We start from the raw sequence: 12593 nt of genomic DNA on the forward strand, positions 1-12593 counted from the left end.
TAGGTGGGGTACGACTGCACAAGTTTCTGTCTGATAATAAGCTTGTATTTGAAGGCATCCCTGTATCAGAAAGGATGTGAGATGTAAAGGGCCTGGATCTTGCGTTTGATGAATTGCCATTAGAGAGAACACTTGGATTACAGTGGGATAGAGAACCTGACTGCTTCAAGTTCAAGGTACACCTGAAAGAGCAACATGCTTCTCAGCGTGGCTTATTATCTACCGTCGCTTCTGTTTATGACCCATCAAACCTGTTCTCTTGAATTTAAATTGAATACTGCAAGAATGGCAGAAGTTGGGATGACCCTCTAATGCAGGGGTGTCCAAACTTGGTCCTGGAGGGCCGGTATCCTGCAGAGTTTAGCTCCAACTTGCTTTAACACACCTGCCAGGAAGTTTCTAGCATATCTAGTAAGAGCTTGATTAGCTGGTTCAGGTGTGTTAGATTAGGGGTGGAACTAAACTCTCCAGGACACCGGCCCTTCAGGACAGAGTTTGGACACCCCTGCTCTAATTGATGGACTGAGCTTAAGTTGGGTGCAATGGAATCAAGATTTACAAAGTGTGCAAAACTAGACATACCACAAACATCTGTACCATTGGACTTAGGGACAGCAGTTAGTGTTGAGTTGCATCATTTCCCTGATGAATATGGTCAATGATCTAATGCAGGGGTGGCCAACCCTGTTCCTGAAGAGCCACCTTCCTGCAGATTGCAGTTGCAACCCATATCAAACACACCTGCCTGTAATTATCTTGTGGTGTTCCGGTCCTAATTAACTGGTTCAGGTGTGTTTGATATGGGTGGCAACTGAAACCTGCAGGGAGGTGGCTCTCCAGGAACAGGGTTGGCCACACCTGCTCTAACGTAAAACTCAAGAATAATGAAGAAAATGTACATTGGGCACTAGTAATGGCAAAATCAAGAGTTGCACCTCTTAGACTTGTAACGGTTCCTAGGTTTAAACTAGCCACTGCTGTTGTTTGCATGAAAGTAATATACTCAAAAATGAGCTAGATCATCCTGTTGCTAATGAGACTTGATTGTAAAGTGGTGCTGGGGTAAAGGTAATGAAGCATGCAGATTTCACACCTTTGTTGCAAACTGGGTGCAAAGAATATGCCGCAGTACAACAACTGAACATTGGAAATATCTTCCAACAGAAAGCAATCCTGCTGACTATGCATCTAGGGCTCTGACTGTACAGCAGGTACTTGCCTTGGATTGGTTCACCGGCCCAAAATTTCTGTGGGAAATTCCAACTGAGCCTGCTCCTGCTCTTTTATTGGGCGATCCAGAGGTAAAGAGCCTTTTTACCTTGAATACAGAGAGTACAAACAGCTTTACCTTGGCTGATCACTAAACGAAATGTTCTTCATGGACCAAGGCAGTTAGAGCTGTAGCTCGTCTCTTAAAGAGAGCCAACAAAGACAGATCTAGTAATCCTAGAACCGTGCCAGAGAGACAAAAGGCACAACTCCATATAATCTAATGTCTACAAGAGAGTAAAGGAGGTAAAATGTGGGAGAAATGTGTCAAGTGGGGCATTACGTCCTCTTGAATCTTTCGTTGATATGGATGGTGTGCTTATGGTGGGAGGAGGATTTACTCGTTCAAGTTACCCAGACTCTGTGAAGCATGCCATAATTATCCCAAAGACACATCAGATTACATAAACGATCATTACTCATTGTCATAATAAAGTCATGCATCAAGAAAAAGGATTTACTGTGAATGAGATTAGAAGCAACGGGTTCTGAATCCCAGGAATTAAGAAAGTTGTGGCATCCTTCATTAAAGGTTGTGTTATCTGCAGAAAGCTCAGAAGACCTGCTGATGAACAAAAACTGGCTGATCTTCCGGCAGAAAGAGTCAATCTATCTCCTCTGTTTATGTACACTGGGGTGGATTGTTTTTGTCCGTTTTGCAGTCAAGTCTGGACGAAATGTGCACAAAGGTATGGCCTCTTGTTGACGCGTCTTTGTTCTCGTGCTGTACACATTGAACTACTAAATGACTTGACTGATTCCTTTACAAACGCTCTTTGTTGTTTCATCGCCATAAGAGGCACAGTTCAGCAGCTGAGATCTGATCGAGGGACCAACTTTGCGGCAGCAAAGAATTACCCAAAGGGTGCACTCCAGATCCAGAAAGATGAACCACTTTCCTATCAGAATATCAGTGTGAATTCATTATGAATACGGCTTTCATGGTTTGCTCACATTTTGGTTTCGTTTATCTGTTGTATACAAAGATTTTCCAGAGACTTGTGTGAATGTTGCCCTCAAATAAATCATGGGAAATCACCAGTGATAGAGTCAATCCTTTATTGAATCAGGGAACTACAGAGGTGACGAACTGAAAGATGATCAACGTGAATCCCGAATGGAAATGAGATTAGAGTTACTGATGTCATGTGTGCTGCTTTTCTCCAGTGTGGACTTTCAGGTGTTTCTTAAGCTGCCGTGAGTGTGTGAATCTCTCCAGACACTGATCACATGAGTACGGTTTTTCTCTAGTGTGGATCTTATGGTGCCGATTCCGATGTGCTAAACACTTAAATCTCTTATCACAGTGTGAACACTTGTAAGGTTTCTCTCCAGTGTGAGTCCTCTCATGTAATTTCTGATATTCTAAATGAGCGAATCTCTTGTCGCAGTGTGAACACTTGTACGGTTTCTCTCCAGTGTGGATCCTCTGGTGCAGTTTCAAATGTTCAGGTTTAATGAAAGTCTTCTCACACTCAAAGCACATATACTCTTTCACACCAGTGTGGATCTTCTGATGTTGTTTTAAATTTGACTGTGTTGTAAATCTCTTTCCACACTCAGAGCATGAATAAGGCTTCTCCTTTGTATGAGTCTTGAGATGGAGTTTCAGCGTTGACGCCCTAAAAAATGCTCTGCTACATTGATCACATCTGTGTTTTCTCTCTCCAGTGTGGATCATCATGTGTTCTTTAAGGGATGATGAGAGTCTGAAACTCTTCCCACAATGAGTGCATGAAAACGGGTTCTCTCCAGTGTGGATCCTCATGTGTACTTTAAGGGATGATGAGTGTCTGAAAGTCATCCCACACTGAGTGCATGTGAATGGTTTCTCTCCAGTGTGGATCATCATGTGTTGACTGAGACTCCTTTTGTTTCCCAGACTCTTCCCACACTGACTGCAGGTCAAACATTTCTTGTCTTCAGTCTGTAAATGAGGTGTTTTCTCAGCTTTTAGGAGTTCATCATCTTCACTCTCTTCACTCTCTTCAGTAAGATCTAAAATCAAAGTAAAAAGGTTCAGTTTTTAGTGCAACCCCAATTTAGAAAAGGTTGGGACAGTCTGGAAAACACAAATAAAAAAAGAAAGTAGTTTTTCATTGCAGACAATATGAACTACACATGGGCCGGTATAAGATTCTGATGGTGTAAAAACCCTGGATAAAAATATCACAGTTGCACGGTTAGGGCTGCAACAACGAATCGATTAAATAGATAAAAATCAATTACTAAAAGTGTTGGCAAGGAATTTCATTATCGATTCGTTGTGTCGCGCGACAAGGAGACGTTTGATTAAAAAAAAAAAAAAAAAAAAAACACTTTAGTTCAGCGCGGAGCGGAGTAAACACGCCACCTCTCCGTCTCTCACGCACTGATACAGTTTACCGCCTCAAAGACAGGGATGATGCTGAAGAATCACTACAGAATCCTACTTTTGTTCCGTTTTGAAGTGAGAACTGTAAAGTCCCTGTTGCTGGTGTCTGGCGCTGAGCCAGAGAAACACGGCGGGGTTAAGTTGGTTTAGTTTTCAGTATTTCTGACACATTCAGTGATAAACGGCATTAACTGAAAACACCTCTTACCCTAAAAAGATCTAAAGTGTGTTTCCTACAAAAAGACAAAGCTGGATATGTTTCACAGCTGTCTTTTTCTTTTTTCGCTCGACATTACGAGCACTGCTTCGTTCAAGCAGTCGCAATATGCGTTTAGCCAGGAGAGCTCGCGCTCTCAGTAAGGGACCGTCGGAAAAGTGCTTTTTTTTCCCGTTTTTTTTCTTATCGAAAACAAAACCAACTTAACTCTGAAAGACGTGTCATATTATCACAATTATGCAGCGTTTTAACCGCCTAATACTTCATTTATGTTTTAGATATGTAAATACACTAGTGCTGTCAATCAATTAAAAAAATAACTAATTAATCACACTTTTTTAAAAAATTAATCGCGATTAATCGCATTTAAAATACTGAAACTTGTAATTTTGGCTATTCAAATGTAAAACTAATGTAAACGCAAGAAAAAACTATTTACATTCACAATATAATTGTTTATAAGAATTTTTGTTTTACTTGTAACACAGATTTCTTCATGTAAACAACATACCCACAATAAACCATCAAGATCCTGCTTGACAGCCATATTTATTACAGAAATTAAAACACAGTCATGTTAATGACATTTGAATTTCAAAACAAACAATACCAATAAAGAAAACATTGATTTCCATGTTGGATTCTAAGTGGACTGCAAAAAATGCCAAAATACAGGCGCTACAGATAGGGATGCACCGATATGGATTTTTTGGTCGATACCGATAACCGATAATTCTTCAGACTTGGAGGCCGATAGCAGATATGTATAGGCCGATAATTATAAATATTTAAAAATGGTATATTCTTATACAGCAAACTTCATAAAAGATTGAACTGCTCTTATGAACTGAATAGTCTATACTCAAAGCAAAAAAGCTTTAACTTCAAAATTACAAGATGATTATAGATGTATATTCACCATTTCACATAAATCAGCATGCAAAAAATACATTACTTCCCTTTCTTCATGGCAAATTAACATGCAACTTGCCTGTTGTATAAAAATAATAGGTTAAATAAAAAAATTGTATTTAATCAATAAGCAAGTTAAATATATTTAAATAATGAAACCAGCTCAAATGATCATGAATAAAACATGTTACAGTGATGTACACATGTACAAATACGTCTTGTCAGAAAAAGCCTTTTATAGAGGTGTTTTGACAGTTCAGAGCCACCGTACAAGCCAACAGCTAAATATAGATAGTACATTTAGAAAATGTGGCACAGATTCATCCTATTTGGCGTTTTAGATTCTTTTGAACACACATTGGTGCTGCTTGTCAATCAGACAACGTTTCTACGCTCGTTTTAGCTGTCAATCGCGGGAAAATGATAGATGAAAAGTTTATGATAAACCGCTGTGAGTTTCACTCAACTGTAGAGGCAGATTTGCCATCAGAGTCAGATTTTCATACAAAACCTGCATTGAGCTGACTTCATGACAAACACAGAGCAGAATATAAAGACAGAATGACGGTGACAGCTCGCGCGCTCGTTATAATCAATATGAATATTCCGATCAAACTGAATACAATCTTACATCAACAACACACGGCAAGCTACTCGTTGATAACAACAAATAATCATATTACAAACAACCGTTATGTTTACACGTGTTGTAAAATGTGCGGGTCATTCAACGGGACTGGGCTGCAGTTAGGGTGTGTGAATCGGAGAGGAAGAGAAAAAGGAGGAGCGGTATTTGAGCAATGAGACTTATTTTCAGTGACTGATATGTTGTACCACACTGAAAGTAATGAATATTTTGGACCAAGTTACATGTGTCCTCGTTCATTCACCGGTTGCAACTAAAAGAGAAGGCAGTTCACTCCGAAACTAACATTATTCGGACCTGAAGTAATAACTGAATTTCCCCTGCTATCTCTACACAACAAAGAGACAGAGCAGGAAAGGTTTACACATGTAATATATTTTCCTGAGGCGATTTAAAGCAAAATACACAATGACACTCAATCAAACACATCTACAATGATGAGGAACAAGGTTACTTACTGAGTTATTAACGCACAGCAATACCACATGAAGAAAGGACGGACTTTGAAGGAATAAACAGTGTGAGTAGAGATCCATTTTAGTGCACTGGGCAAGTCTAAACAAGTTCCGTCCACGCAAGCGCGGCAAGCAGGTCTGTACAATTACGTAATTTATCGGCTTAAAGATATCGGCCTAATTTAGATATCGGATCGATAAAGACAATCCTAAAAATAGCATCGGCCGATAACGATATGGCCACCGATATATCGTGCATCCCTAATTGCAGATAAGCAAAATGGAAAATTATAATAATAATAATAAAGTATTGAATACAAACAATTGCACTAATTTCAGGGCTGGACTGGAACAAAATAATCGGCCCTGGCATTTTGGGCCAGAGCGGCCCACTACATCAATCAAATTGCTCCCCATCACCCGACGCCCTTGAATACATTTACTAACTCCCAGTCTACAAAATTGTATTATTTTATTATTTAATTAATAATTATTTATTATTATTTTATGAAACATCAAACGTAGCTAACAGATTTTACGTTGTCAATCAAATGAACTTAAACAATTAGAAAATGCCACAAATATTTGTTTGGGCAGAACCACAAAACTAAATGCAAAAAAAAAGTCGCTTAAGTTGCACACTAGTTTGGTCAAGTATAAATATCATTATAATAACCATATTGTGTAAATATTATTGTCACTATAAGCCTACATCATGCTGACGATCAAAAACACAGTGCAGACGCAAAAGGCTGCTCGCCGCTTCTGCTCTCCCGCGCGTGAGAAACAGGCGGGACTCTCGACTATTCTGACAAACACACACCTACATTACACAGAGCCCAACATGGAAGTTTATGATTGGGTCAGCCCAATGTCAATAAAGAAAAGAACCAATGGGCTGCAGATTATGTCACACAGCCGGTCTGTCAGGAAAAGAAACATCTCACTTTCAGAGCGTGACAGACAGCTCACAGCACCGTCAACCACTGAGGCAGAAAAACATGACAGTCTGCTGCGTGTTTTATAGGCCGATCAGATCATAAGAAGATGAAGATTAACGCGTTAATATTGACGGCACTAAAATACACACAAGTTTTAGTAAAACAAGACATTTAGAGTTTGTAAAACTCAAACAATCCATTCAAATATAATTTGCTGGTGTGTTTTATTCATCAGAGACACATTACACATAGTGAAAGTGACTATAAAGTTGAATCTACGCTTCTCTAAGTTCACCAGCCACTAACTTGCATGTATTTTGGGAATAACTTATGAATGTACGTGCTGAATTCTGCGTGTTTTATGAATGAGGCAGCGGCCGCAAGTAAACATGGAGACGTCCATCTCACGTTATAGATCACGGTCACTTACATGTTTATGTGAATTGGAATATCAGGTAGTTGATGACATGATGAGCAAGCGTGTGAATATGTTGAATTAAACAGAAAAACTAAGCAAAAGGCATACATCTGTCATACATCACTGTTGTGGTTGCAGTGTGTCACGTGATAAACTGACTCCCCCGGGCCAGATAAACTCAGCAGTGAAAGGGTTAATAACAGCAGTACAGCAGCGGTGGCAGAGTTACTCTGCAATGCAAGACTAAAGACACATTTTTATTCACTCGCCTTTTTTTGGATCCTTCATTTTTTCATCTGTAGTCATGTACAGCTGCACTGCAGAAAACTTTTCTTTCTTAGTCATTTTGTCTCGTTTCCAGATCAAATGTCTAAATAATCTTCCATCAAGACCAGACAAGAAAAATGGCATGAGGAAATGATGCTGAAAACTTCTGTTTGAGATTATACCTTATTCAGATTAAGTTTCTTACCCCATTGGCAAATAATTTAGCTTGTTTTTAGCTAACAATCACTTAATTTTGAGATTCAGTGACTTCTTATGCTATTTCATGTGTCTAGTATCTTCATTTAAAAACATTTAGATACTTGGATTGAAAACAGGACAAAACTAGTTAGTTTATTATTATTATTATTATTATTATTATTATTATAACAGCTCAGGGATGAGCTTTTTTAAATAAAGGGATGGAAATGAATGTTTTTCTTGTTTTTTTATCCGATTAATCGAAAAAATAATCGACAGATTAATCGGTTATTAAAATAATAGTTAGTTGCAGCCCTATTCACGGTATTATGCTCACTGCTCTAAAATATATTCTTTTTAAAAGTCTGGGTAAAAAACAAAACCTTTTCCTCTTTGAAAACAATATATATATATATATATATATATATATATATATATATATATATATATATATATATATATTTTTTTTTTTTTTTTTTTTAAGATTTAAGATTTAAGATATTTTGGAGCAGTAAACCCGTCAGGCTATATAAATCAAATCAATCATTGACTTCTGCTATCTTTTATTTGTTTCAAGAACACAGTTTTCTTAACAGTATAAAGCAGCATCTTTGGATATTTTTTTGCTGGAGACACTGCTGTCCTAAAAACAAAACAAAAAGTAAATTAAAAAAACCTTACACATATCTTAGGAAAGGTATTACAGAACATTTGGGCGGTTTTAAAACCTTGACTTTTCTAAACCGCTGTATACCTTTAAAGCGGTTATCATCTCATGCCTAATATCAACACAAAATATTTCATGTTTTGTCTGGTCAACTTAATTTCATTTGTAAATATACATCCTTTCCTGTCATTCAGACCTGCAACACAGTCCAAAAATAGTTGGGATAGGAGCAGTTTAGGGCTAATAATCAGGATAATTGGTAAAATAATAATGTGAAACAGGTGATGTCAACAGGTGATTGTAATTATGATTTGGTACAAAAGCAGCCTCGGACATAGGTCTAGTCCTTTAGGAGCAAAGATGGGCTGAGGATTCCCAGTTTACCAACAAATATGTGAGAAAATGATTAAAATGTTTAAAAACAATGTTCCTCAAAGAAATAAAGGAAGACATTTGGATATTTCACCTTCAACAGTGCACAACATCATTAAAAGATTCAAGGAGTCTGGAGGAATGTCAGTGCGTAAAGGACAAGAGCACAAGCCTAAGCTGAACAACCGTGATCACCGATCCTTCAGGCGGGAGGCATCAGGGATTGACCATCACATAGTGGAAACATATACTGTGCTCAGGTGAATCAGTATTTCAGGGATTTGTTGGGGGTAATGGACGCCATGTGCTCCAGACCAATGAGGGAAAGGATCATCAGGGTACGCACAATGTGCTTAAAGTGCTTGAATTTTGCTTTAAAAAATTCAAGTCCTGGAAAACTGGCATGAAATGTGCTTAAAGTATCAAGGTGAGGTTGTGTGCAAATTTCATGCCGGAAAAATAAAAATGTTTGTGAACTCTTGTCACTATTTAATATAAAGTTACCCGCACAAACTGCCCTGATTCTGAAGCGGAGATTTAACTGATATGAAAAGTGTCCAATCACAGCTGACCTGGTCAAACAGGAAGACAAAGGCCTTTCTGTATTGCAAAAATAAATAAATGAAGACAAATGTTTTATTGGAATAATACTTTTCAGATGTTTTCCCCATAGAGATGTCCATGTTAATAACAAGAGTAAATAAACCACGGATATTTTTATTTACTAAAATGTGTATTATTTTAGCGATCCAACAGTGCTTTTACTTGAGTAAACATTTTCAGTTCTCTTCCATCTGCGAGAACATCAACACATAATAAAAACATCTCACAAGCTCATTTATTATAGGTTTATTATATTATTAATGTTTTATCTGTATTAATCGATAGATTCTGATTTGTCATGGGTCATGGTCATGGGGGCAGCAGTCTTAGGAGAGAACCCCAGACTTCCCTTTGCCCAGACACTTCCTCCAGCTCCTCCAGGAGGATCCTGAGGCATTCCCAGGCCAGCCAAGAGACATCGTCTTACTCTAGATTGTCCTGGGTCTTCCCCGAGGCCTCCTCCCGGAGGGACATGCCTGGAACACCTCCCTAGGTAGGCGTCCAGGAGGCATCCGAAACAGATGCCCGAGCCACCTCAGCTGACTTCTCTCAATGTGGAGGAGCAGCGGCTCTACTCAGAGCTTTTCACAGGTGTTAAAACACTTCATCACTTGGTGTCTTCAGTCCCTAAACGTCTTTTAAGTGTCGTGTAAAGTAACGGCAACATTACTAAGTGGTAAACGCTGCACTGATATGACTTTTGTTGAAAGGTGTTGCAGGAAGCAGCATTGATATACGCGATTATTTAAAATAAAGCAGTAAAATGATGAGGAACAGATTAAATCATGTTTGCTGTATTGTCTGCAATGAAACACAAGTCAAAGTAAATGTAGAAACGGCTTCTTTCTCTCTTTATCTGTGTTCCCCATACTGTCCCACTTGATCTGATTTGGGGTCGTCAGTCATCAACAATCAGAGCAAAATGTGAAGTGAAAAGACTCCATTTGTAGACATTTCTTTTGTAGGTCTGCAGCATAAATGAAGATCCAGCACTTTTACATGTCCCATTTAAACAAACTTATAGATGTCAAATAAATGAGCTCAGATCAAATTTACTTCGGCCTTATGATCATAAATGTGTAATAAAGATGAAAATAAAAGACAGCTGAGTGTCCATCTCTGTTTCCCCCTGAGAATAGAAAGTGAATTTACACTTCTCCTTTTATTGAAACTCTTGAACTCTTTTGCCTATAGTGCAGACGATACATCAGATGAAGTGTTCAAAGCTTTTTCTGAATCAGGAATAAACACAAACCTGTTTGTTCTTCAGTGTCTTCATCTGTAATTCTGCAGGGTTCTGGATCACTCATCTTCCCACTGTCCTTCAATAAACTCAGATTTGACTTCTGTCTGAAGGTCTGATGCTCGTCCTCACTTGTAGACTGATGGGAATATTCCAGTATTTATAGCTGAAATGAAGGAGGAGGAGCTTCACTAACAGAGAAACAGATCTGCCAAGACTAATGTAGTGTAGCGTGTGCAAAACAAAGCCAGCGGCCTATTGATGTCTAATAAACCAATAGACAACACAAGAGATGAGCACATTCTACATCAACATTATAGAGATGAGCATGAGCACTTAAAGCGCTTCTGCAGACTAATGAATGTGTCCAGGATCCAAACATCAGTCTACATTTATACAGAAACCACAGCTTTCATGTGCTGCACATAATCACACTCCATGAGTTTAGCTAGCAGTTAGCACCTGTGTGAGCTTGTGTTGGGGTAAAGTTGCTTTTATATTGGCACTTTCAGACGCTCTTCTGAATAAAATCATTTCAGAAAAGTTTTATTTGCACATTATAATTAGCCATATCATGCTAGCAGCTAACAACAGTCAAAGTACAGCATTGTAAATAGTGCGGATGTTGTTTATGTGTCTTACAGGCGATTTGAGAGCGAATATTGAAAGTAAACAATATGAGGCCGTTAAAATGAGCTGTGTGAATGTAAAAGCAGCTTCAGCTCAATGTGTGCTGTTTCCCTGGCCTCTAACACAGTATACAGAATAATAATGAGTGCATGTAGAGCTCACACAGGAAATAAACAGCATTATTAAACATGTTATAACTCTTGTAACATTAGTCAGCTTCACTCACGCTCAGTCTCCAGTAGTTTGCTCTCAATTCCTCTTCCTCAAGTTGATATTAAACGGTAATCTTCCTCTCTTTATCAGTTTTATCCACGATATCTCTCTCTGTCTCTCTGCCTGAGTCCTGTTTCACACTGCGCTCGCTTCTTCTTCTTCTTTAGATCCTGATGGCGGTTGGCAACAGACCTTATTGGCGCAATACCGCCACCGACTGGAGGATGGAACTGGACGTATTTAAATGTATATGGTCTATATTCTGATGCTTTCTGCAACAACTTTAATGACATCATTATAACTTGCTAGGTATCCTAAAACAGACAATGTGAGATCATGAACTTTTCATTTATTTAATAAGGTGGTATCGTTACTAGTGTAATAATACACGTCTTTTGTTTCTTGTTGATTTCAGTGCAGACATTCCCCAGGTGGATGTTACACTGCTCTCTGTATCACACATTTGATTTCTGCACAAAAACAAGCAAAACAAAATATTGTGAAGGGGAATCAAATTAAATATCAACTGAATCTTTCCCCGGTTACACTTGTTATATTGTTTAAAATACATTTTTATTACCTATATTACTGCAAAAACAAAGAAAAACAAAACGGCCCACGGTCGGCCCACAGGTCATACCGGTCATTTTTAAAGATTATATTAGCCTTAACACTTGTATCCAATATTAATTTGCACCAATAATAAAATAGAGAACAAAATACTTAATCATTGTAAACTTTATTGATATGACTAACATACATTAAACACTTAGATTATGGTGAAATGCTTGATGAACACATACATTGACCAATAAATAAAATAAATATAAACTACATACAGATATAACAGCACAGATGCGACACTTTACAATAGTTTCATTAGTTAACGTTTGATAAGGGTTTAACTAAGCATGAGCAATACTTGTACAGCATAATTAATCATAATTCAGCATTTACTAATGCAGGAATAAAATCCAGTCATGCTGTATGAATAACTTTTTACCATTACTAACATAATAACAATAGTGTAATAAATATATAGTTTGTTTATGTTTGCAAATACATTAACTAATACATGCAACCAAATTGTAAAGCGTTACCCATACAAGTTTGTCTACAATTAAAAAGGACAAACTTTGAGACTTACCATTACATCTAAAAATAAACT

The 12593-nt window shown here is 37.9% G+C and overlaps 1 protein-coding gene across 1 annotated transcript in view; it reads right to left on the minus strand.

Annotated features, from left to right (window-relative positions):
- LOC147845362 (uncharacterized) overlaps positions 1-11590 on the minus strand; it is a 12602-nt gene extending 1012 nt beyond the window's left edge. Inside the window, exons 1-3 of the mRNA XM_087243829.1 lie at positions 11439-11590; positions 10595-10748; positions 1-3267 (exon numbers count right to left, since the gene is read on the minus strand). The exon at positions 1-3267 is cut by the window's left edge and continues 1012 nt beyond it. Of these exons, the coding sequence (XP_087099955.1) occupies positions 2414-3267; positions 10595-10649 (909 nt within the window). The 5' untranslated portion in view covers positions 10650-10748; positions 11439-11590 and the 3' untranslated portion in view covers positions 1-2413. The remainder of the gene's footprint in view (positions 3268-10594; positions 10749-11438) is intronic.
- Positions 11591-12593: the final 1003 nt, after the last annotated feature.

Source organism: Danio rerio, chromosome 3 (genome assembly GCF_052040795.2).
Source record: "Danio rerio strain M-AB ecotype USA chromosome 3, GRCz13ab, whole genome shotgun sequence".
In the NCBI taxonomy this organism is placed as follows: domain Eukaryota; kingdom Metazoa; phylum Chordata; class Actinopteri; order Cypriniformes; family Danionidae; genus Danio; species Danio rerio.